General features: G+C 44.5%; 2 protein-coding genes across 3 annotated transcripts in view; one reads left to right on the top strand and one right to left on the bottom strand.

Moving 5' to 3' along the window:
* Nucleotides 1–26580, top strand: part of LOC133116437 (tubulin alpha-8 chain-like) — a 247914-nt gene that overhangs the window by 30485 nt on the left and 190849 nt on the right. The window lies entirely within an intron of this gene.
* Nucleotides 1–26580, bottom strand: part of LOC133116435 (inactive dipeptidyl peptidase 10-like) — a 182460-nt gene that overhangs the window by 62080 nt on the left and 93800 nt on the right. For both annotated transcript variants that reach the window (XM_061225955.1, XM_061225957.1), the window contains exons 2-3: nucleotides 13594–13708; nucleotides 12655–12750 (exon numbers count right to left, since the gene is read on the bottom strand). In XM_061225955.1, coding sequence (XP_061081939.1) covers nucleotides 12655–12750; nucleotides 13594–13708 — 211 coding nt within the window. The remainder of the gene's footprint in view (nucleotides 1–12654; nucleotides 12751–13593; nucleotides 13709–26580) is intronic.

The following is a 26580-nucleotide window of genomic DNA, read 5'->3' as shown; positions in this document are numbered from 1 at the left end:
ATATGCAACAGCAAAAATGTCCACTTCACTGTCATATGCAGCAAAGTTACAGGGCAGCTAATGTAGCTTTAGTTTAGTGGTGATGCAATGGACAGGCTTTAGCCACTGCTAGCACCGTACCAGTGGGTTTCAGTCTGCTCAACGACTGCGCATAAGAACAGGTGCGTAGCGGTGCCAGGGAAGCAGCCCCTCTCAACAGGTGCGATGGCACCCCGCGTAACGGAATTCCGCCTGTGTTCCCCCGACAGGTAGACTCCTCCAGGAAAGCAGCTCGATATGGAGAGCGGGGTTTTTAATTGTTCCGCTGGGAGAGGTAGCGTCCGCAGCGAGACAGACAGGTGGCGGTTACACGCTCCACGGTTCTACTTTAATTGGGTTTCTGAAGCCACTCGGTTCCAGGCAGGTAAGCAAAACCCATCTGTTTTCCAGGAGAGCAGAACGCACCTTCCAAGCAGCGGAACAAGAATATGTAAATAAAGTGGATTCTCCATATCCAAAACAACAAGCAGGATACCAGAAGACTGCTGATTTCATTAGATGAGCCTTGTGTGTGTTTTTTTTTTCCCAACAATAGCCATCGAGTCTTTCCCTCTGAACCTTGTGATGACTCATTGTCAGTGGTTAGCAGGTGGCCCTAGTCCTCTGCAAACAGTTGATTTAAGGTGACATGGAAGCGTATTGGGCAGATGGTCCCTATTACCAGATTGGAGGCCATGGCCCTTGGAAAAGCCAGATTGTTTTTCTGTTGCACTAAAGTCTACTGCTCACCAGGACAACATTGCAGTGGTTACAAATCTCCTCAGAGTGTGTCTATCAATATACAGGAAATAGAGAGACACTATAGTAAACACTATAGTAGATTCAAATGGTAGCCCGTTATGGTCTCAAAATTAAAGGGCTACTTTTCCTAGACTACTGCTGTGCTTGCCATCTACGAAAAATTCTCCTGTGTATCAAAATGTATAAACCAGGAGAATGCACTGTGTACCTTTAAATGACCATTTTCTCCATGGCTTCTTTTGTTTCTGTGTTTTATGTCATTTTTTCAACATCAAAAAACATTACGGCTGCCTTAACTATAATGAAATACTCCAATCTGCCTTAGGTCAGTCAAGTTTTCTATATGCCTTTCCCTATTACGGAGGTCTGCAGAACCCCAGGCCTCGATATGTTAAGAAACATTGTCTTTTCTTCCATTCTGCCGTAGCCTTATCAGTAGCAAGCACTACTCTAAAATATTAATGAAGTCAAAACCATTAAAGACATGAATTTTCCCATATCACCAAATACCCAGAATCCCCTCACAGTCATTCTTTCATGATGGTAACCAACAGCAGTATGTAAATCACTGCATCGCTCCGATGGATCCACAGGGGCGAGTTAACGGAATATGGTTTTAGGGTTATTAAGAATCATATTCAAACAGACTACTCGTCTGGAAAAAACTATATTTAAACTCATTAACTCCTAAGTGTATATAATTCATGTTCTAATTCTATTTATCCCCTCAGGGAAGAAGGCTGTTCTTGCCAGGAATTAAGTGTTCCATATAAAATAAGAATCTTTTATATGTAGAAAATGAAGACACAGTTTTTACTGCAGAGTCACGGGATCATAGCAAAGCATTCAGACGAGTGTCCCAAAAAGATAATAAACGGAATCGTTTCAGGGGGCATGGGCATAAAAGGGGGTGTAATGAACTGCAGACGAAAGTTAGATTTTATTTTATTTTTAAGACCAAGCCAGGTACATGAAATGCCATGGATTAGAGAACCATCCTCTGATTCAGAAAGCCCAGAAGCCCACAGACAGAAGTGGTAGACCACCCTCTTCCTCTAACTCCTTGCATCTCCCTTAATTTCCTTTCCTTCTCTCCCCCCGCCCCTGTTTTTTTCTGCAATGCAGCTGAACTGGCTGTGCCTCCCTAGCAGGTGACAGGCAAGAAACAAAAAATATAAAAAGCATTTTGCCCAACCAATATTTTCAGGGCTTGTTCTTCATACATCTCTGACTGGCTCTTCTTGGTTGCTGATCAATAGTCAGCAGGGAGTAAATAAATGGGCTACTTCTCTCAGTCACCATATGGCATGACCTGAGCAATCAACTGCTTGGCAATCAGATCAGGTGACAGCAATTGACCAATCATTTCCCTTTTCTTTTGGGGAGGCAGAAGCAGCCCCCTTGACAATGAGAGTCACCACCAGCTGTGTGTATGCCCCTCTGAATTAGGATGTACGTACATTTCCACTGTTACCCCTGCCCCATCAACTGGTTCTACAACCCCTTCTGTCAGCTCTGACGTTAGCAGCTGCCACGCAGAATCAGTCCGCTCATTACTCTCACACCTCATGGCTGCCATGTCTCAGCAAGGAGGGAACGTTATAATGCTAAACGCTACGTGTCCTACCCCTCCCTTTTATAAAAAGCCATGGAATCAGTTTTTTACTATATATTCTGCATGCCAGCACACACATGCACACATGCACACATACACAAATGCTCACAAACACACACACATATACACACAAAAAAAACACACAAACACACACGTGGTATATATATTCAATATATATACTTAAATTATCACATTTTATGTAATGTAATAATGTAAATAAATAATTACATTTAATGTATTACAGCCATTAAAATAAATGAAAAATGTGGTATTTTGTATGTATGCTAAATTCACGGCGGAAATAATATTTATATTGTGCACATCCTTAGTATGTTCAGACATAAATGAGTGTTTGCGTATGCATGCATGCATGTGCATGGGCGCGTGTGTGTGTGTGAGTCACAGTATTTTTTCAGTGTCATCTCTGCAGAAACTGATCTTTCTCCTGCTGGCATGTCGTGAGCAGAATGTAAATAGTGTGTACGCCACGCTGCTCTTCCAGACACACTTTAACCGGCACAGCTTCACCCGGTTCAGAATGATACAAAACAATTCAAAAAGTTATTGCTATTAAGGAAATACGTAGCTATTATGTTTCCAAACTTTTCCCCCCAAAATTTAAACTGCCGGCAAGATACCAAACAGCATTAAAGTGAGGTGTTTTCAATGAAGCGGAAGGGGACTTTTTCATGGTCCACAACAAAAACCAGCCCAGAGGTTTTTGTCCATAAACAGGCATACATGCACGAACGCACTCACGTACGCACACAGTATATCCATCCATTATCTGAACCCGCTTATCCTAAACAGGGTCGCAGGGGGGCTGGAGCCTATCCCAGCATACATTGGGCGAAAGGCAGGAATACACCCTGGACAGGTCGCCAGTCCATCGCAGGGCACACACACCATTCACTCATAGCCATGGGCAATTTAGACTCTCCAATCAGCCTGCATGTCTTTGGACTGTGGGAGGAAAACGGAGTACCCAGAGGAAACCCACGCGAACATGGGGAGAACATGCAAGCTCCACACAGAGAGGACCCAGCCAACCGGGATTCAAACCCAGGACCTCCTTGCTGTGAGGAGGCAGTGCTACCCACTGCACCATCCGTGCCGCCGCACACAGTATATGTGCATATTAAAACAAAAATCATACCAGTTAAGTTATATAAAGTCTAAAGTGTCACAGGGTTTGAATAGAGTGTGGGCCTAATGGCCAGTTAGGGACCGGACAGGCGGATCACAGCCAGAGCTCCCAGCCCCCTGGCTGGCCGCAGGTGCGCGTGCAGGTGTCAGCCAGTGAAGCAGCCCTGGCTGAATCCCTCCCGTCCCGCGGGGCTTTCAGACAGCCCGCGTCGGCTGGACAGCCGCCCGCCACAGCGACCGTTTCCCTCTCGAGCCCCGTCATTACGCAGGAATAACCCCTGTTGTGCGTGTTCTTTGTGCCGCCAGTCAAAGCGGAGCTCAGACAGGCCTCTGTCGCCAGGGCTGGGGGGCCAGCCGCGCGGCGCCGGTGTGCGTTTGAGCCCAGAGCCTTTGTCAGGCGTTGCCTCCGCATCTGCGCGACGGGGGAAAAGAGCGGACGCTCCTGGCTCCGTGGAGCCGCCCGGAGCCCGGCGCGTTGTCAGAGCGGCACAAAGGAGCCACACAGCAAAGTGACGTTTAGGAGAACAACAGGTCTGTCTGGTAGCGCCTCTTTCTCCTCGGCGCACAAAGACGGCGCACACACCAGCTCGCCTCGTCGCACGTTATGTTCCGCGCTGCTTTCCTGGAGAGCAGCATCCGAGACCGGCGACTCGCGGAGTATCGTGCTGCGAGAAAGCTGACACAAACCGTTAAAACCGTTTCTGCTTTCTGAGTGAAAGCATGAGACACCGAATGGCAGGCCGCTTTCGACGTTAGCATGCTCTTTAGCCGAACCGCTCTCGCACAGATAATGTCAAAGACACGTGACAATACCATGTACTCCCTTCATAAGGCAGATGACACACAAATGATAGCTCGAATCCCTCAGCTGTCCCTTGGGGTGAACGATAAATATTAACAGACTGTCGTGTGGCAGTGTGTGAATACATTATTGGGTTGGTAAAACACGCTAAAAGGCTGTTGCGCGAGATGGATTTTATGGCCTTGTTGTCGTCTTCTGTGCGTGGTCAGAGAGCCAAGCCTGCGATCGCAAACGAGCTCCGGCCAGATGCTATTACCGTCGCCCAGCCCTTGGGCTGAGACCTGCCAGCATGGAGTCCTTCCCCTATACATCACTGTCCCCCCTCATTCGCCGGCTCCGCTGGCAGGTGAGAGCCAATCGATGAGCCCGCCATCATTAAGATTCCGCTTAATGGGCCCTCGCTGACAGCACCACCGCCACTAAAAACGAACCGAACAACACCAAAGCAGGAACAAAACATCTTTCAAAAAGAAATGAAGTAAACACACACACACACACACACACACACACACATCCCCACCCCTGTCATCACCGCGGTGAGCTGCAGCCTCTGTCACTAAACCGGAGCAAGGACCGTAATTAAAAAATAAAAATATAAAATAATAAAAACGGGGAGGTTTGTGTTCAGCACAACACTGCTGCTACTGCACAGTATATAAAACTGCATGCGCACCCACATTACCATTAGCAGGGAAAGGGGAACGCTGGCTGGGGAGGGGAATAATCAGCGCACTGTCAGGTGTTTTTACCTATTGGCATGGCGGTAAAGTGGATGAAAAGCCCACTGTTATGTTAGAGGGAGCGCTGCGTCCAGCAGCTTATCATTTATTCACATTGTTAACATTCACATAATGAGAATCAACAGGCTGCTGCAAAAGTCATTTCTGCTCCCAGCTCTACACAGAGGAAGAAATGAAAAATGAAAAATGAAAACGAAAACAAAAAATTTAATCAAAGGGCTCATTTTTCTGCCTCCCTCCCCTAGGTATGTATCTGTTTGTCGAGTGTAAGTACCTTGTGCTTTATTTGGATATTGAATTCACATCAAGATTACAGAGATGTTTGTTCATACAGATTTTCATCTCAACTCCTGTGTCCTGGTGGTGTGTACCCGTATGACCCACTGATGTGAAGCCAGTGAAAGTGAATTTAGGCCATGTTTTTAGGAGGCCTCTCAGGTAAAAGCATTTAACACGTACTTCTTTAGTAAATGTGCGGCTGCGTAAAATAGATGATGTGCTTGGGGCAGCAGTTTATGGATCAGGGCTTATAGGCAGAATGTTGCAGTTTTGGGCAAAATGGTTTTGCTATGCCCTTGAGCAAGGCATTGTATCCAAACTGAATTTGTCTTAAAACTATCAAGAAGTATTAAAAACAGTAGGCCTTTATGAAGATACAAATGACGGTGTCTGATATTAAGGCCCATCCACACCAAGAACTATAACTTTAACTATAACTATAACTATAACTATAATGATGAGAACAACCACACTGCTGAATGATAATGCTCTGTAAATAGTCTCTCCACTTTCATCTGTCATTTTGAACATGAGACCATGTAAATCCGGTTGGATTTTGATTGACTGCCAGTGTTGCATCATTTATGCAGCTGGAAAAAATTTTTTGAGAGTGATCCCAAATAATTTTGTTCATCACTGTCTTTTGGTAACTAGACACACACAAATATGTATGACAGTGCTGGTTCTCCGCTCTTTGAATGGAATTCAACAAATACAATGGAGTACATTCACAACCTCAGGAAATAAATAAAATAAAAATATTTATCGGTACTCAGTACCTCAACCTCAACTTTCAAAACCAGGCTGAAAATAGGCACCTCTGGAATGATGCGCGTTGCAACCGACTGCCTTCAAGGAGAAGGGCGAGAGCAGTGAAGGGCGCATCCTAGAAGGGCAAGCGCAAAGGTGCGGCCGGCTTCAGTGCCAAGAAGACAATGCTCTCCATCATGATGCTCACTTTGGGCATCAGTCTATCGGCATTCCGTCCAGAAGCATCCCGCGCTACGCGTTCTGGGAGGAGGTTGCGCTTCTCCTCCGCCTTCTGAGTTCGCCTGCTCTCCACCCCCCGTACTTGGGGGAGGTGGAGTCCGCCTCTCCAAACCCGGCTAACGCTGATTAATGAGAGGAAGTGAGGCGTGTAATACGTGACCGACCCGAGGAAAAAACGGCTGAATAACAAGTAACGCTCACGCTGCACTGTCTCCTCCGGTTTCATATCCGACTTTTCCGAAGTCCGCAGGCAGCAGCGAGCCCACATTTCCTTTTCTCACAGAGGCAGGGGGGCTGTGCTAAATTGCCCTAATTAAGTAAGTAATTACACATATTAGCGGAAAACAAGGTAGGGTAAAAGTGCACATCCCTTCGCAGGTCTCTGGTGGCCCTGCTGTTCTGTATCACTGCACAATGCTAGTGTCCTTCACAACTCACAAAGCTATTAGGATCTATTCGGATACTGTACAGTGCATAACAGATCTGCTTTCTGTGCCTACAAGGCATTGGTTCGGGTCCAAGTAAATGTGGCCGTATTTTAAGTAGGTCTCAGATAGAGACTGCCCTCCCTTTCCTGCCAGGTCAAGCAATAGTTTCTGCTTTAAGGCAAGAATTCCAATAAATGAGTCAAAACAAGTTAGCCGCCATGCATGAAATGTTTCAAAGCAATAGATGTGAGGCTTGAAAGGAGATGAAAAAAAATACCCCTGTTTCTAGTCTGCTGACAGAATCTGACAAATTCAGATTTTCGTTGGGGTGCCAGTGGCCAGCAGGGTCTACATTACATTACATTCACATCTCGGATGCTTTCATCCAATGACAGAGAAAGGGACACAGCCTATGCATATGTAGTTTTGGCACTTCTTCCTACAAAAATGAGCAAAGTGTTCAAAGACTGTTGCTTTGAAAATAATAAAATATAGCACAAAGGCATTCCCTTTTCTTTTATGAATTCACCAGAGCTTCTTTCTAAGTCGCGACCCGGAGGTGGGACTGAAAAACCAGCTTGTCCATGGTAGCTGACTTTTGTCACTTGAGTAAATGCTTTAGGATTTTTGGTTTTGTGAAAAATGTCATTCGATGTTTGAAAAAGGCCGTCCATAACTTATACTTAAAATTGAAAGCAAATGTAAATGTTTTCTTCTGGGTGCAATGCAGTTTGGCAAGTTGAAATTGGTGGTTGCCAATAGAGTGCGAAGAGAAAGAAATTACATATAATTCTGAATCTGAGTGGAGGGAAAACATGCAGATTGACTAACTGAAAATGTGTTTCGTTTTTTGAGAGTACTGTCTCAGACTTGCGAGGTTCACCCCTGGGCAACCCTGTGCTCTCCGGGCCGAACAGGATAGTCTCGGGCCATGGTTTTAAGTGTCTGTCTGGTGGAGGGTTTCCCTGAGTTTCCACCCGCTCTCGTGTTGCTCCCTTTCCTTGTGAAAGCGAACTGTTAGGACGTTAACCCCTCCTTCAATTAATGAATTATTTCAGGAGAAAGCGTTACACGACACGGAGGGATGAAAGACGATCACTAGAGATATGCGGGTCAAATCGCTGTCCTCAAACGGCCCCCAGAAAGCCATGAGTCAAACTGTTAACGCACGTTGAAACCAAGAGACATCTAAGAACAGGATCAGTCACATTAAAGTGAGTGACACTTAACAAGACATACAGTACTTATGAAATTGTAAACTTACATCTTTCATAGCTTTTACATTACATTACATTACTTAAATGATCTTGAATATAGTTCTAAACTTAATTTTCTTAATATATTAATATATTAACTATCAAATTCATGATAAATTAAGTAAGCTTATTGATAATCACTTATTTCCATCCGTGGATATTCACCAGAGAAGTATTTCCAGGACCTGCTAAATTGCGTAAGTATAAATAACCGGCACAGCCATAAAGCTGCAAGCACATTGTGATGAGTCATAATCATAATTATTCTCCATTAACCCATTTAATAATTTAACCAGGAGATTAATGATGCAGCATATACTGCAGAAAAGTCAGTCCAGTTTTTTCATTTAGCAAAAAGGGTAATTTTTAGACCATATTGTTACTGGGTATTCTGTGGCTAGATGCCTCTGTTTAATATCATTTTATTTTGCCGTAAACTGCAGGATGAATAAAATCCTGCATATTCAGAATGTGTCTCAAGGCAATAACATCTGTAATGACCTCTATTTGGAAATGTTCTACTCCCAGGTAGTGGTAAAATTAATTTTAAAACATTATCATTGCTTGCAGTTTCACTGAGAAGAATCCTTTGTGACTGACTAATAATAATAATAATAATAGTAAAACAGTAATAATAAAAAAATACTTTCAGTTTTTTGTTATTAAGGTTTAGTGTGTCCCAACAGTGAAGAATCAGCTTCTGATTCTTGAAAGAGGTGCTACTGTAGATTTAGGCCACCACTCCCTTGAGCACCATGTACAGACAGATTGTCCGAAATGTGTCAGTCCAAACATCTCTTCACATAGTTTGTTTCTATTCATGAACATTTCCAGGAACCATTCGGTGTTGCACAGACAAGGACGGCCAGTTCTTGAACCGGCACGCGCTCCAGGCCAGTTCTACGATGGCCGTCTGTGAGCTAGCATGAGAACACAGTGCCGGTTCCTCCACCGCGCTCCCCTGTACACTGACTCGTCATCTCATTCAGCCCACCTCAGCTCTGATTACCACAACACTGGATTATTAATGGCAGGAGAGAGTGCCAAGCGGTGAATCACTGTGCCACTGGGAGCGCACATCTGAAGCCAGGCTCTACGAGCAACAGCAGTTCAATCCAAGGGTTCATTTTATTTAGTGTATTCATTTATGTGTATGTATTTACATATATGTTATGTATTTTTTTTTAATTTACTTTCACAAATATGTATACGTGTAATTTCATCTGAACAAATACCGCCCGCATTTCATTAGATTTAACCTGCATTTTGCATTTTAAACATTGCATAAAATACTTTTGCAAAGGATTGTTTCCACTGCTAGATGCTAAAGAATACTTTGAATTGCTGTTCGAGGCTACTGGCAAAGTGCAGACTGCATCTGACTCCAAATGTCACTGCCCTGCATTGGTGGCATGTGGCCTCGTCATGACCATTTTGTGGCTTTGGGAGAAAATCAGTTATTCAGATTTTCCCTTCATTGCCTTATTAGCCTGAGAATAAAGCGCATATATAAATAGAATGGCTGTAAATAACAGTAAGAAAAGCTAATTCTTGCTGGAAATGTACCGAACCTCAAGGGTAAATCAGAAAACGAGGAGAATTTAGTGCAGATGACTAAAGATCCAGGTTTACTCATCAGCCAAGAAAGACTTGTTGGCTCAGTCTGGCGCTTGGCAAGTTAAAAATGGAACATTTGTCTCTGGGTTCGTTTCCCAATTGAAATCTTCTGTGAATTTCAAAATGGAAGTAAAGCTTGAGGTGCACAAATGGGATTTTTTATTTCTTTATTTATTTGCATTAGATGTCTGTAGGTAGCATTTGTGGAGCAGGTCTGCCAGCTTGTCCTGTTGTATTTGGTGTGGCGTGCTCCTGTTCATTAGCAGTGATGCGAGCATGGGGGGATGAGGGCGGGTGGGGATTATTTGATTTGTTAATCTCCCTGGCTGGGGACTCTGGTGATGTGCATGATTAGAGGTCTAAGCACCTCCCTGTGCTACATGGAGGCTCCGATTGGTCAGAGATGATTGCTCCCACCCCTTCCCTCAGCAGCCCACAGCCCATATCCTCTCTCCTCCGTCTAATCTCACTGATTAGTACACAACATGAATGCTGTGATGGGCTGCCTCACGTACTTTCAGCCACACAGTGCCATTCATGCATACACATACACACACATACACACGCACATGCTGGACACACGCACAGACACTAATATCCACACACACACACACACATGCATGAACACACACACACACACACACACACACGCACATGCATGAACACACACACACACACACGCACACAAACTAATATCCACACTCACACACACACACACGCACATGCTGGACACACGCACACACACACACATGCACATGCATGAACACACACACACACACATACACATGCTGTACACACATGCACACACACTAATATCCACATACACACACACACACACACACACACAGATACAGTACATACACTTAAATCAAGTTTAGCATAATGACTAGCGATGATTGTAAATTGTCCCTATCATCAATTCACTAAGCACAATTATGTGATTTTCACAGCGGAGGACAAAGAAAAAATTACACATAATTCCAGACGTGAGGATTGTCTAGCATTCAGGCTGCTCGTGTTGATTTATCTCTGCAGGCAGGAGTTTACTTCTCCAAGGGGTACTCAAAAGTATCCTTTCTCGGGATTTTAAAAAAATGGAACAAAAAGGAAAAACAAAAAACTGTTTAAAATGTGCCTAAACGTTTTAGCTCCTACCCAACCAACAAGCTGAGACCTTTTCACTGTCAATCTGCTTGCTTGTCCTTATGTCTGTCCCCTGTCAAGCTCAAAGTCCCCTAGTCCCTCACCATCTCTTTCTCTCACTCAACATTTCACCAGGCAAATTGCTGATACACCACATTCAACCATATTCGACATGGCTAATAACCCTGGATTTGACTGCTTGCACTCAACGATCCATTACATTACATTACATTATTAGCATTTGGCAGACGCTCTTATCCAGAGGGACATACAGTTGATTAGACTAAGCAGGAGACAATCCTCCCCTGGAGCAATGCTTAAGGGCCTTGCTCAAGGCCCAATGGCTGTGCGGATCTTATTGTGGCTACACCGGGATTAGAACCACCGACCTTGTGTGTCCCAGTCATTTACCCTAACCACTACGCTACAGGCCGTAGCCGTTCACTTAAACCTTGGTGGTTTGTGAAGCTGTGACAGTATACAGAATAATGGTTAATGCTCTCGGAGTTATGAGTTATTGACTCAGAGTAAAAGACTCAGCCCACTCCACCTCCTATTGCCCTTGGACAATAAAACGAAACTCCCGGAGACAGACGTAAGGGTCTGAGGGCGGGCAGAAAGAAGAGAACACAACGGCCCAAATGGCCTGAGGAGCCCAGGGAGTCTGACGCCGCCGCTCGGTGTAATGGAACCGTTCCGTCCATGCGAGGCCCAAGCGGTGACTAATTCATTCGTTTACCCTTTCGCACTGCCAGATTCGCTCACGATCCGGCTGCTCGGAAAGCCCGTCCTCGTACCGCGGCTGTCCTCAGAGCGCGGCGAGATCGATACACCAATATAAGCTCAGGACAACGGCGCACAGCTGACACCACTGAGACGCTTAATGTGGGCCTTGAATAATGTAGGTGGGTCTCGCATATGATCCACCTAGCACTGCAAGCTCCATGTCTATCGCCGGGAAACAGCGTAGGCAGCCAACAAGCCTCCCTTAGTCGTCTTACAAGCTTTACTCCGTCACCTTTGAAGTATTAACTGTGCAAATTCGTGGAGACACGTCTTTTTCTATTGACAAGATGCTCGGAGGCATAATGTTTTGTGATTTTTGGACCGAAAGTGTTTGTGGGATATGTGTTTACAGGATATCGTTAGTCTTCTAAGATGTCTGATCATTTAGCAATCCAGTGGAAACAGCTTGTGAGCTGAAGCTGAACAGGTTCTCCGTCTAAACATCAAAGACAACACACAAGGACTGAATTCATTCCTATTAGGAGCCAGCTGGTGTCATTTAGCAAAAGTCTCATGCTGCTGAATGCTGTAATACTAAATGCCCAGATTCAATATTACCTAAAAACACTTTTTTCCACAATTATGAGGAAAATGCTGATGAGGTGTCACCTCTTTAATGCTCCGCAAGCTGGCCAAATGAAAACTTAAAACTCTAAAATAAAAAACACACTTAAACTTACTAATGTATAATAATGGACACTGTAGTGGTTATCCAGTTATAGAGATTATTTCAAATGTTTATTACATTGCTCACAGATACAACGGTAGCAGCCAATATGGCAAAAGAACATGAAACCTTGTTCTGCACTCGTTGAATATGCTTATAAAAACAATGATGTGTTATAGTACATTTGTTCAGGATTCTCTAGCTGACAAATAAAAATATTTGTGCAATAGTGCAATATTCCCACACTTCTTATCTGTTTCATGGTGGCAAAAAAGTTGTTGAAGGCAGTATCATAAATCTCTGTTTACTTTGACAGGAAATGTCACTTCCCGGTATCTCGCCAGGGGAGAGCAGCCCCATAAAACGAACCAATGAAAGAGGAGAATAAAACCTGGAGTTCCTTACCACTGATCCATCTGGGCTCAGAGTCGTGAACTTCAAATTCTGGTTTGAACAGATCCTCCACAGTCAGTTTTGTGTCACTGCCAGAACTGGTATCCGCTGAAATGAGAAAAAAAAAAAGAAAAAAAGATCCAGTTATTTTTAAAATCATTTTTATGATTGTACTGTATTTCGTCTGAGATTGTTTTCATAGTTATACGTAAAGTAATAAACTACAGCAGAGTAAGGGTCGGATTTAAAAGGTATGATTAAATTAATGCCAATATAAATTATATATGCTCCATATTTGTTATGGTACAAAAACGTGTGTGACATAGAAGTTATACTAGTATGCCTTCAAAGTTACTAGCATGCGATTTTAATATCATTAGTTTTGAACATAATCACTTGGGTATACTGACTGATTGATATTAAACTCACATTTAAGCTGCTGATTACTGCAGAAGTTATACATTTACACCCAATAACCCCACATCCTACAGCCCAAAACTATACATTCTGCAGCTGCACTGTTACCCCACTTTATGTCCCTATACTCTATACCCCTGTTCCTCAAATCATGGTCCTCAGGGCCACCCTCCCTTTACCTCGGAGTCAAGTTTGAAGCCAGTATGGCTGTTCAGTTAACTACCAGGAAGGAAAGAAAACCAGGACAGGATTTGGGTTGGAGGACCAGATTTGATGATTCCTGCTCTAGACGCCCACTCTCTATTATCACATGCTATAACCTCTACTCTCCACCAGGGATGATTAAACCATGGTCCTCGAGGACTGAGAACCGCTCGTTTTCCACCCCGCCTGTACCTGGTAGTCGGGTGTGAAGACAGCCTGGCCAATCAGCGGCACTAATTGTTCCGCTAATTTACCTGGGAGAAAAGAAAACCAGGGCCATGTTTGGATTCATGGTCTGGATTTGATGATGGCCGCTCTACAGTGTGTTACCTGGTGTGAGCAGGATGACAGACATGGTGATGAGGGAACAGACCACCAGGATGACCAGCAGGGCGATGGCGATACCCTTCCAGTTCCGCTGTGGGGGACTCCCACCCCCCAGGTCCTGAAAGACAGACGCAGGCAGACAGCCATCAGCAGGGGCAGCCAGTCACATAAACCTAAACTCAAAACTGTGGAGAAACCTGAAGCTTCACTGTCATTATGGATCACTGCTGGCTAGTGCTGTGATGGCTACCGTGACTATTGGACTTTAAATCCCCCTTTCACCAGTCTGAGCTGATAAAAACAATACCTCAAAGAAGCAAAATCCATTAAGCACCTCCTATCCTCTGGAGAAAATTTATGAATAATATAATTCAGAAATAGTGTCAACAAATAGTGATTATTAGCTTGTATTAAAGATGTATTTTACAACAGCATAAAATCATTATTACTAAAAAAATCCTGTCCATCTCTAAAAAGGATGGAGTGCATTTTCACAATATGTTTAAGATTTTAGTTCAAATTGCTCTGTGAATATGCAAGTGCTAACAAACAGACGTCGTGTATACACACACACACACACACACATACACATACACATGCACACGTGCGCACACACACAAACACAGAGACTTCTGAGACAGAAATGATAATAGATCTAATGAGGCTTCTCGACTCTCCTCTGAACAAACACAGCCACATCCGGCTTAGGCAATTGGTCCTTTAGAAAACGTATCATACAGACAAAGTTTGATTGATTGCTGTGTGCTCCCCTGATGCATGGAAACTTACAAAGAGACAGCCTGTTGGTGGAGACTGTTAGACACGTCTCGCAGACAGGAAATATCGATCACTGTGGAGCAGTGGTCTAACTCCGGGGTAACTGGAGTCCCATGGCAGGGGGATGGGGACTGCAAATGGATCCCACTTTCAATTAAATCATTTCTGTTTGGGCTGGGAGGAGGGGTATCATAGCGGCTGAATTCACAGAAGGATCACAGATACATAAGCTGTGACATCCAGGTAGGTTTAGCACACTATTTTATGCAGCTATGGTTTCGGACATAATAATACTATTTAGACACAAGGAGAATGTTGAGAACCTCTGATATAGCATGTAACTGTGGTCACAAGCGGCGCCCACCATTTACAACTGTACTCTATACAGGACTCACCAAAACCTGCTGCTCAGTGAAGCCCCCTACTGCCATGAAGCAAGACGGTGAAGAAACAGAATTGAGTTCATTCATGTTTAAGACAGATGGCCCTTTTAAATATCCTGCCAAACATATTGAAAATATATTTTTGTTGACAAAGATGGAGCATGATTAGACGACAATTTCAATAACAGTCATTGTAATTATTTCAAATGGGAATGCTAATATTTGCACAGCACTGGCAGCACAATTCTTCCTTTCCTCAAACAATCAATTCAGCTTGGACACTGCACAAATTCACTGATGAGTTGGCCAATACTGTGGAGCTGGGTGAAACAAGCAAAGGAAAGTGTTGTTAAAGTAAAAATAAATAAATCTCTAAATAAGTGCCACATTGGTCTATAGAATTAAGAGTGCAGTGATACAGGGATTTATCAGTCAAAAGAGAAAGCATCCTGTGTTCAGACCGAGGCTTGCGATGTTATGCCATTTCTTTAGTTCATGCTACTGCATGTGACCTTCTAAAGTAAAATGCACAGGCCTGTATTAAATCAATACGTGTCCTCAAATGACTCAAATCTTAATGTAAATACAAACATCTGTCTTCACAAATTCAGTGTGATGAGTTTTCGCACTTGCTGAGCTTGCCAAGCTGTAATTTGTGAAGAAAATGCAGACATGTACGTAAGTGTAAGTCAAGTTAAGGACAAAATGTTGATCGAATTAAGGCCACAGTCAAACTAATCTAGGGATTCCACGGCACAGGCATCAGAACGATGCCGATTGCATGCTTTAACAGATGCCCATGTCCTACCTCGAAAAGCTTGTCTTGGGTCTGATCTAATTAGCATCTCTCTAGCTCAAGCCTTCAAATATCCATAGGGCAACCTGCCCAACACAGGCAATATAGAGGCAAGCAGAACCCACAAGATCACCTTGCGATCACGGAGTTTGCCTTGACTACATGTTTAATATTCTAAAGCACGCTCAGTGATATCATACCTCAGTTTATCACCTGAAATGACAAAATATTGTCATAGTTATTATAATTGTACATTTACATTAAAATAATGAATGCGGTACTTGTGACTTATTCACTTTTTGCAATCAATATTTTTGTATTGCATGTTTTTAAATAGGATGATTGCTGAAAATGACGTCCGCAGTCAGAAAGGTTTTGAGCGGGGCATGAACATGGGGCTGAATGTCAGCTGGCGTTTTGAGGAAATGCTTGTCACTTTACACAAATGTAATGAGTGACTTTACCAGTAGAACTAGCATGAAATGAAGATTATACAGAAATATATTGAATATGTCAAAATGTGACATTTTCCACACAGCCCATTTGCACTGACTGGCTCTCTGAAGCAAACACAAAGCTTGTCAAGAACTCTTGTGACATACAGTACAGGAACTGTGCAATGTTATTTGTCAGCAGACTTGTTAATCTTCAGTGCAACCGCACACAATGCAGCGCTGCACAACAGGCATTGCCAATCGGTTTTGCGAGAAACACAAACAACAATGAATGATAGCAAAATTACCCACAGCATTTTAATTCATCTATTTTTGCAAAACAGAAAATTGTGTTCTCAGGGAAAAATGCTGATGGCATCCAGACATTGCTAAAGATAGCAATAAAAGCAGTACATTGGAAACCCTACCTCAGCCATTTTAAAATTTGTATTTATTCCAGGGAAGCTCATCCTGGGACAATATGAATTGAGAATCTGAGGGCTTTCACTGAGGATTTCAGCTGATATCTCGCTACCGCTTAGTAAACTCCAATCATAATTACTGTGGGGTCAGAGGGTTTTCTTTTGTTTAGATCTGTTCAGATCATGCTTGAGAATTTGCCTTGACAGAATAAGTTGATTGTTGATTTCATATGGACCCAGAGTTCTACTGCAGAGGATGTGGGGTTAATATCTCATGTAGTGTGACATAGCTGTGGGGATCTAAAGCTGGATACTGGAGACATCCAAAAGACCAAGCTTGAAAAATTCTCACTGCATTACCTCCAATCATATTTTATTAAGGTACAACGGTTCTAGAAACACCAATCCTATTTTATTAAGGTTCAAATGGTACTAGAAAAAAACAGGCCGTCTGCATTAATTTGCTCTTAATTCTCCAAATACTTTTATCTGTAAAATAAAATAATATGTGTGAGGTATTCTTCTGTCATGTAATACAGTAATCTGAAATCAACAAAGAAGCCACTTGTCGCGTGTTCATCTTTTTATCTCAACCTCAAATGTATTCAGTGCATTGCAAAAACAAAGGAACTGGCCTTGCTGTTCCAATACCTTTGGAGGGGACTGTATCTAGTATGCAGTTCATATGCTAATATGGCATGTGTGTTATGCAAATTCACCTTGTCACATGCCTCTTGTCATACTGAAATCCATCAAGTCTTGAATGTATTACAAGTACAGCACATAGCAGTGTGATTACATAATACTTAGTAAAATCATATGCAAGTGCACTGGTACAAGGATACTACTGTAAAATTAAATGTACTTCATAGATGTAATATGCACGTGATTATTGCTAGGGCACCGTGAATAGCTCATAAATATTTGCATAATGTTTATTCATAATGCTGTGGACCCATGGACAGTGTCAGCCTCACTCATAGGCAGGGTGGCAGCTGTGGCCAGTTCCATTCATCAAAACGTCTGCCTATTGCCCATGTAGATGATATGCTTTAGTATATTATATCCCTACAAAAATGTACAACTTCAGAGTTACAAAAGTAGCTCCCTAATCATTATGGTGGACTACACTTGGGACCATGAATTTACACAGCCTCAAGGCAGCAAGAACAGGTGTAACCATATTACAACAACATTAACTTGCTGTATAGCAACCATTTCATTGCTGTGTTTTTTTTTTTTCTTCTGAAAACAACTGTGGCAAAAGCAAAATGCCACAATGAGAGTGTCACAGTGGGGCAGCCTGTATTTTAGTGGCTAAGGTGCATGACTTGCCCTGATGTAGCCATGATAAGATCCATGCAGCTGTTGGGCCCTTGAGCAAGGCCCCTAACCCCACATTACTCCTGCTTAGTCTGTAAGTTGCTTTGGATAAAAGCTTCAGCTAAATAAGTGAAATGTCATGATAGAATTGCACAAAACAGACAGATAGAAAAAATAGGCAGTATTTGATTAGAAATGCATAACTGAACCTTGGGTTTTTTCCCACAACAAGAAATACAGTACTTTGAGGTCAAAGTAAACCTGTTATTATGTCCCTCTGTCATCCAGACTTGCGAAGCCAGCTCCCAGACCAAACAACTAATTCCAAGTGAACAAGCCACATCATTAGGCCTTTTAAACAAGTTCAAACACCTTAGTCACTACTCAGTCAATCTGCTCAGTGTCTTCGCATTTGCCATTCATAGTTACTAGTTTGCATAAATATATTTCTTATGGCAGCTAAACAATGCAGTTGAAAATACTATCAATATCCTATTAACAGTCCAGTTCAGATGAACAGAAGCTGTAGAAATGGAGGTTATGCTTGGACAAAACTGGCTCTTAAGCTATTGTTCTGATAAACAGTAATCACCACACGGTTCCCTGGTGTTCCTTTAGTTAGGAGGTGACGTCACCCGATTACAAGGGCCAACATGTGGAGGCTGTTTCTTATGACGAAAAAGCCTGAGAACTAAAGCACGCTGCCCTGTGATGTGCAAAAGCAGACACCGCTAACCCACTTCACCTGATATTGCGATCAATGGAAACCAGATCACGGCTAGCGGTAGCGGGCAGAGCGCGGCCATGACAGGGAGGGGAAATGAAGTGCGCGGCGTGTGTATTCTGCGCGGTGCTTGAGCCGCGGGGAACGGCGAGTAAATAAAAGGAGCAGGAGAAACAGAGGCCCCCCAGCTCCGCACGGCAGTGTATGCGGGATCAGTCACACTCCATTCTCTAAGCAGTGTGTGGGGGATCAGTCACACTCCATGCTCTAAGCAGTGTGTGGGGGGTCAGTCACACTCCATTCTCTAAGCAGTGTGTGGGGGATCAGTCACACTCCATTCTCTAAGCAGTGTATGGGGGATCAGTCACACTCCATGCTCTAAGCAGTGTGTGGGGGATCAGTCACACTCCATTCTCTAAGCTGTGTGTGGGGGATCAGTCACACTCCATTCTCTAAGCAGTGTGTGGGGGATCAGCCACACTCCATTCTCTAAGCAGTGTGTGGGGGATCAGCCACACTCCATGCTCTAAGCAGTGTGTGGGGGATCAGCCACACTCCATGCTCTAAGCAGTGTGTGGGGGATCAGTCACACTCTGCGGCCCTGGAGCTGGCCAGAACACTGTAGCTATTCTCATCCGTCAGTGTCCTTGTTGCAGGCTGGGCCCAGCAGGTCTCAACTTTTCTCAGTGCTGTGCCGTGGTTTTCAGCTGTTCGCTCTGTCTCAGCTGTCCTTCTCTATGTTGATATTATGTTGTTCTCCCTAGATTGCTGTTCAGCTGTTCTCTCTATATTGACGTTGAGCTGTTCTCTCTATGGTGATATTCAGCTGTCCTTCTCCATGTTGATATTCTGTTGTTCTCTCTATATTGGTGTTCAGCTGTTCTCTCTATGTTGATATTCAGATGTTTTCTCTATGTTGATATTCAGCTGTTGTCTCCATGTTGATATTCAGCTGGTCTCTGGATGGTGATATTCTGATCTTCACCGCCCTTTCTTGCTTCATTTTATTGCTCCTCGGATTGAGTAGAGCAAGGAGCAAGGAAAGGAGCCAGGGAAGGAATAGGAAGGTGAAAAATAAACGATTGGAATGAGCCCAAGTGTGTTTGAGTGTGTTTACCACTGAACCCCACACAGCCATTCTGCAGACTCAGTCTCCTGAGATACAGGAGTCTAGGGAAGTTAAACTAATGTTTCCTTCGCCCCAGATACACAGGGGAGCAGGAGGGGCTATTTGGTTTGTTGGATCACACCAACAAAACTCTCTGTGGATTATGACTGCTCATTTGGAATAATAACCAGAGATTTGAATGTACTGCTGAGGGGAATTATTCAAATAACAAACACCATCATTTCCCTTCAGTCGTGTGCGAGACTCAATTCGCTTTGTGTGTGTAGTTCAGAAGTCTCCTTCAGTCAGGAACCTTGAATGAAACCCGTAATGTGTAAGAAATGGCAGGTATTGAAGAGCAGAATATTCTGCTCACCTACATGAACAATGATAGAAGGGGACTTTTAAAAGGTACAATGATTGAAGGACTGCTTTGTGGACTTTCTGAATTTCAAGATGGAAGAGCACCTGAGACAGAATTAAATATATAATAACAAACATGGATGCACCCACTTATATTTCAGAATACCTGTGAAGCCAGAAGCTATTTATCTTCATGTTTAAAAGGGAGAACCCCCCCCCCACCCCCCGCCCCCTCCATGGCCCATATTGCCATGACTACTAGCCAAGGGGGAGTAAACAAATTAAATGAGTAAAACTGGGAACCCTTCCCAAGTATTTACTAAACAGATTCTCATAACCCAGCCTGCTAATACTAGAGTCACAGCACTGTGCAAACCTCATTTCCCTGTTTGTTAGCATGGGGCCATCTGTTACTCCCTTTCTTCCACGGCCCAGTTCTAATTCCTGCTTTTATTTTTTTAAAGGCCAATTAGCTCTGCTTATTTTTTGAGGAATGAATGACAATCTATTATCTCCAGACTATAAATATCACGAACGTGTTAATTGAATAAAGGGATGGTCTGCTGCAGTGCGTGCTGTGACGAACCTTCCGGAAGAAGAGGAAAGACAAGGCGGCAATTAAGAGACAGGAAAAAAAAAGAAGAAGAATAGCAGCAGAGAAGGTGAAAACGACCAGGCCATTGTTTGTCCAACTGTTTCTCCGCGACACGAGGTCCCGGCTGAATACGTGAGCCCACTCGCACACCATCACTCGGAGCCCTCCTCACATCTTCCTTCCTGTCCTCCGGAAGCCCGACGCTCACCAACCGCCGCCCATCGATCAACAGGACAAACATCCATCTGTCACCTTGCACCCCCGGGGGTGAGGGACATAAATCGATGACCTATGACCCCCACCAGAGCTGGCTGTACGTCTGCAGTACCCGCCCCCCTCGCCCGGGTCACTCCAGGTCATGCCCTGGCTCTCACCGCGGCGGGGCGGGGGGAGATGAGAGGGACGCTAAACGAGCCGCTGACGGCCGGAGGCTTGCGCTGAGGGCCACGGCGGGGCCCGGCCTCCCCCGGCGGCGCTGTGAACGACACGCTCGCCCGTCAGACCCACGGCTCGGCCGGCTGAAATGACAAAGGCCCCCTCGCTGACCCCCCTGGCAACGAACCTCTCTCCCCCACAGTTCTGTCAAACCTGCCCAAACGGTTAGCTGAGAACTTTCATCTCTCTCCTCTCTCCCTCCCCCTCTCTCTCCATCTGTCTCCTCTCTCCCTCTCTCTATATATCGCCCTCTCTCTATCTCCTTCTCTCGTCTCTCACTCTCTATCTCCTTCTCTCCTCTCACCCTCTCTCTCATCCCTCTCTCCTCACCCTCTCTCTCCATCTCTCTCCTCTCTCCCTCTCTATAAATCTCCCTCTCTCTCTATCTCCCTCTCTCATCTCTCTCTATATCTCCTTCTCTCCTCTCACCCTCTCTCACTCCTCCTTCTCTCCTCTCACCCTCTCTCTCTCCTCCCTCTCTCCTCTGATTTATACTCCTTATTTCTGGCTGTCTGCCGCCCGGTCTCTGGAGAGCAGCCGAGGCTGAATAATTCATGGTGGCCCAGCCCCCGTGTGCTTTATTATTAGCTCCGCTGGCAGCAGGCTCAGGCCCATCCTCCGGCCCCTGCCACGGAAGGGCTGCCCTCTACCCTGAGCCTTCACTCCCAGCCGAGTGGCCAAGACCGCTCAGCACGTTTCCACACCATCTTCCGCAGACCGTCCGCACACTGCATATCACCCCAACTCTGCCTCTGAGAAAGGGCTTTGATAAATCCATATGCATAATGTTTTTATGGATTTATACATACGGCACAAATGCGTTTCCTATACACTCTCCAATACGCGGAGAATGGAAGTATTCTGTACAGCATCCTTGTCTTATTTCTCTGCTGCCTATACATGAAGAGAATGAGCTGAGAAAGAGGCATTCGTTTTCTCAGGTAAGTGTTGTGCTCATTTGACCTATTTAGAGTGCATAAATTTAACACGCAGCACCGAAGGGAGCTGTACAGTTTAGAGGACCAGAGACGCTGGCCTCAGCTCTGCAGAAGGACAGCAGAGGGTACCACGGGGCCGAGAGCTGTCCGCGGTACGCGCAGCTCCAGAAAGATAAATACTAACTCGATAAAGAAATACACCTCCATTTCATAAATAATAACTCCTGATCGCATAGCGTGTCTCCAAACGGAGCCCAGACACAGCGCTTTCTGAGGATCCCGAGAAGCCCCCCCGCCCCCGGCCCTTTTTATCGCCGCTGATTACGTTTATTGTGCCGTCCTGATGAATTACTGCGGCGGTTTTGCATCTCGCCGGCAGGAAGTAATCGTGCGGCTGACTCTCTCCACCTTCCACTCCCTCTCTCTCCTCCTCCGGTGCCCGTGGGACACCTGCTCTGGTGCCGGTGTCCCTCTCTAAACGAGCCGTCTGCGCCACCTGACCACACGTTAACACCGCCCACCACACGGCAAAACCCGGCGCGCACCAGGAGAGAGAGAGCTACCCTTAGAGCCCCAAGACAGAGGCACAAAATAAATGAAAATAAATGAATGAATACCCCTGCATTGTCTCAGTGTCTTGACCTTGATCACAGGCAGGTGGGTTCCCTCAGAAGATAAATTGTACGCTGTTGCCCTGGCTGGCTGCAGAGGTTAGGAACGGCTCAGCAGTCCAATCATGTCCAGATTCCTCAAACTCCTGCCCAATTGTTTTTATTTTTCTCTCTCCCATGGAACATTATCGCAGAAGAAACTGAAGGAAATATGTGAGGATGCTGGTGGTGAACCCTTGGCAGTACTTCACGGTGAAAAACACCTTGCCAGTTTTTCAGGTGGGTGAGGGGAGGGGAGTTGCATTCTTTACTGTGCAATGTCTCAAGTCACAATAATGATCTCATTTGATCAGATAAATGGGCTGAATTTACATAGCGCTTATATCCAAAGGGCTTTACAATTGATGCCTCTCATTTACCCATTCCCACACACACTCACGACCACTGGCCGCCATGCAAGGCCAGCTCGTCAGGAGCGATTGGGGGTTAGGTGTCTTGGCTCAGGGACACTTCGACAAACCCAGGGCGGGGGATTCAACTGGCAACCCTCCAACTGCCAGACGAGCGCTCTGACCTCATGAGCTACCTCCTGATCTCAGGCTACAGTAACGGCAGGGCTATCACTAAGTGAGACTATGAGCCCCTGAAAACCCCTTTGTGTGTTTGAAGAATGAAAACAACATTCCTATCTCCGACTCTTTTAACCGACACGTGAAAGCTCGTCCTTGGAGGTCACAGGGAGCACTGAATTGGCGAGCCCACACACGCGTGGGGTTTATTTCTCAAACACTCCAACTGAGTGTGTTCTTCAGTACAGTTATGAACTCAATCACAATCAAAACCGCTTCACCGCGTCTCCTCTGTTGCCGTTACTTAGATTACGCGTCCGAGGCAGGAGCTGCCGTTTCAGACGAGACCCCAGGAAAACGTCTTACCTCTCTACATCTGAGCGAGGAACTCCACAGAGAACAACCCTGGAGATGGAACTGGGAGAGAACTGACATTAGAAGTGAAAGCTTCTGGGCTGGCAACAGTCAAGCAGACGGGGAGGTGGAGTCCCTCCGACTCCTCATCAATTCAAAAAGCCCCAATTCCCGCTCAGAATGTCAGGCAAGTCGACACTGATGAGAGACGTCAAAATACCGAGTGAGCCCATCCTATCCTATCCTGAGAAGAAACCTCTGTGGGGACTTATGATGAAGTCTGTTTCCACAGAGCTGTCTCTCACACAAGCTGAGTGGTGAAACGTTGTCCTACAGGGCAAGTGTCTGATAAATAAATGTATCATTACAAGAACATGTATGGGACGATAATGTAAACACATATGAGAGCCCTTGAAATAAATCTCTCTTGAAGAGTTTTGCGGTTTGCTGTTCGCCCCTCTGCCTGAAAGAGGTGGCTATATTATAGCTTTCAAGGGGAGAAAAAATGATTTCATTGATGCATTGATCAAGTAAGTTGAAGGGTCTTAAATATGAAACTTTTCAAAGCATATGGAAAGAAAAGATGGACAAATGTTCTTTAGTTCAAACCAGGCATCAAACATTTGGAGGGTCCTGCATTTGTATACAAACTTGTATGTAATGTAATACAATGATTTGGAAGAAATAGCCCAAAAAAGTATTGAGCCAGATCGAATTGTTTATATTTTTTGAGCAAATTGACACCCCTGATTCACAAGCAAAATGTAGGCTAATTAAATAACACCATGTATGTAAATGTAATTTGGTTTTATTTGTTGTATGAATTTTATGGATGTTTCACTTAGCCCAGGCCCAATGACCTCAATTACATCAGCATAAAAAAGTATTAATCTAATAACCTTGGGCAGTTCCATTAACACTGGCTTTCAGACATGTTTAGGAGAGCTGCCCAATATACAGAACGCAGTTCTTTACCGTATTCTTCTGCTATGTTTATCTGACCTCCTTTAGCAAATGGGTCTAAAAGGAAGAAAGTGTCCTTTAATAAATTATGCTTTAGCAGCAATCAGATTAGATCAAATCAGCCTTCGTAAAATATTTTATGAGCGAGGATCTTGCCAAGCCTCATCTTCACTGCTGCAATAGTGCGAGGGTCATTTGTACAAGTATAGTAATTTTCCTTCACTGAAACCTAGGTCTTGGTGTCAAATAGAGAAAATGTCTGTTTTTACTCACACCTATTTTCTCATTTCAGCAACTGCTGATTCAAAAGCAGTCATTGTAAACTTGCCTGTTATTTGTTTTCAGTCCAGGCACACTGTAGCTGTAACATATTTTGAACGTCCAGTGGCAAAGCCACAAAGCAACATGATCTGCCGTAATGTGGAACCAAAATGGAGATGAGTTGGCGGGTGGAGCTCAGAAATTGAACTCTGCAGTATTCTCCTTCCAATCCTGAATTCAGCTGCTGTTTCCCTGTCCCTAGCCCTGATTGGCTAGCAGCTGTGCAACGTGTCATTCTGTCTGTTACCCCTGAATGATCCTCTCCAATCTTCTCCCACAGACATCTATCCATAAAACAAACCACCTCTGGAATAATAGATCCATGTCTGTTTCATAGATCTTTTTTTTGTCAAAAGCAATAAAATATTTTTTTCCCCTGCCTCTCCACAAGCCAAGCTACTCTGATCTCAGAGACCAGTAGCACACAATAGCTTCTCTGAATTCCCCATGCCTGTGATTCCACAGGACTTTTGCAACATTGCTTATTCGCCCAGCATGGTAATATTTCCTGACCAATCTAGATGATACGTTACCAAACCATTTCAATCAGTGAAAGAATTGTTAAAAATGTATGAGTATCAAAGTTATAACACTTATACTGGCAGAGCTTTGACTGCTTTTCCAATGAAATACAACACAGACACACACACACACACACACAGAAACCCATACTCTCTCTCTCCCAGACATTTTACACGCACATATTATCTCCCTCTTCTCTCCCTCTCTCTCAATCACAGGAATCACACTTAATCTTTCCCACTCACTCATATGCACAACCTCTCTTTGCTTCCTCTGTCTAGACACTGATTTCAATTTTAATTTACAGCGTAAACAAAACAACAAACCCATAAAACTCATATCGCAGCCCCACCATTTTTCCTCCTTTTTTTTGGCTTTGATTTCCTATGACAGGCTGTCATTCGTCATCCAGACATTTTCTTTTCTCTCCATTTGGGTGTTATTGTATTTCTTAGAGAAGCACTGAAACAGCCTATAAATAAAATATCTGCCAGAAAGAAGAAATGGCCTCCGCAATAATCTGTGCACAATGCCTGTCCTGCTCCCTCTGTGTCACCAGCATAAAATAGCCCAGACACCCCAAATGAACGGGTGTGCATGCGTGCTTTCAGCCAGCGACATATCCTTAGGTTTTAACTACATGAGAATTGGTTATTGACAGAACGATCCCTCAGCACCTACGGTCCTCCATGATGTCAAAAGCAAAATACTTCTCAGATGGTTTTCCAAAGGTGATATCTTCACTCTCTCCTCTCCATTTTCACCTCTCTGGCACAGGAGCTCAGCTGTGTCCATATTGGTGGGGGGGGGGGGGGGGGGGGTTAACAGTGTAGTCCAAATAGCCATGCCAGATCCTTCCCTTTCCGCGCCAAGCGCATTGTCTCTTTCCATTGGTTTCTCACAGAAATATAAATGCACCACCATTGTCCCTACATTCATTGGTAAGAGGCAGAGTGAATGTCTGCGGCACATGGTGTTGGGCTCTCTCCTACCCAGGGGAGGGCAGGGCCCTTTGGGGCGGATGGGAGACGGATGGCCCCTGCTGGGGGAAAGCGACAGGCTGGTGCTCTGGTCCGCCCTCCTCCATGAATCCTCATTAGAGCAGAACTGTCACCCGGTTCTGTGGCAGGGGACACATCGTTCCTCTGACATGAACAAAACGTACACTACATCCCTGAATCCGTTCAACATTTCCCCGCGCTTTCGTTCAACGTTACACGCCAACCGTTTGTTTCTGACTCCTCTGATGCAGTTCGGTGAGCGCCACAATCAACTGCCTTTCCGCCGGAAGACACCATCGAAGCTGAGGACAAACGCTGACAGGATGCAGACGTTTGTGTCTGAATTGAAAA

The sequence above is a fragment of the Conger conger genome, chromosome 17 (genome assembly GCF_963514075.1).
Source record: "Conger conger chromosome 17, fConCon1.1, whole genome shotgun sequence".
Classification (NCBI taxonomy): Eukaryota; Metazoa; Chordata; class Actinopteri; order Anguilliformes; family Congridae; genus Conger; species Conger conger.
This window is presented reverse-complemented; position numbering and strand designations above follow the sequence as displayed.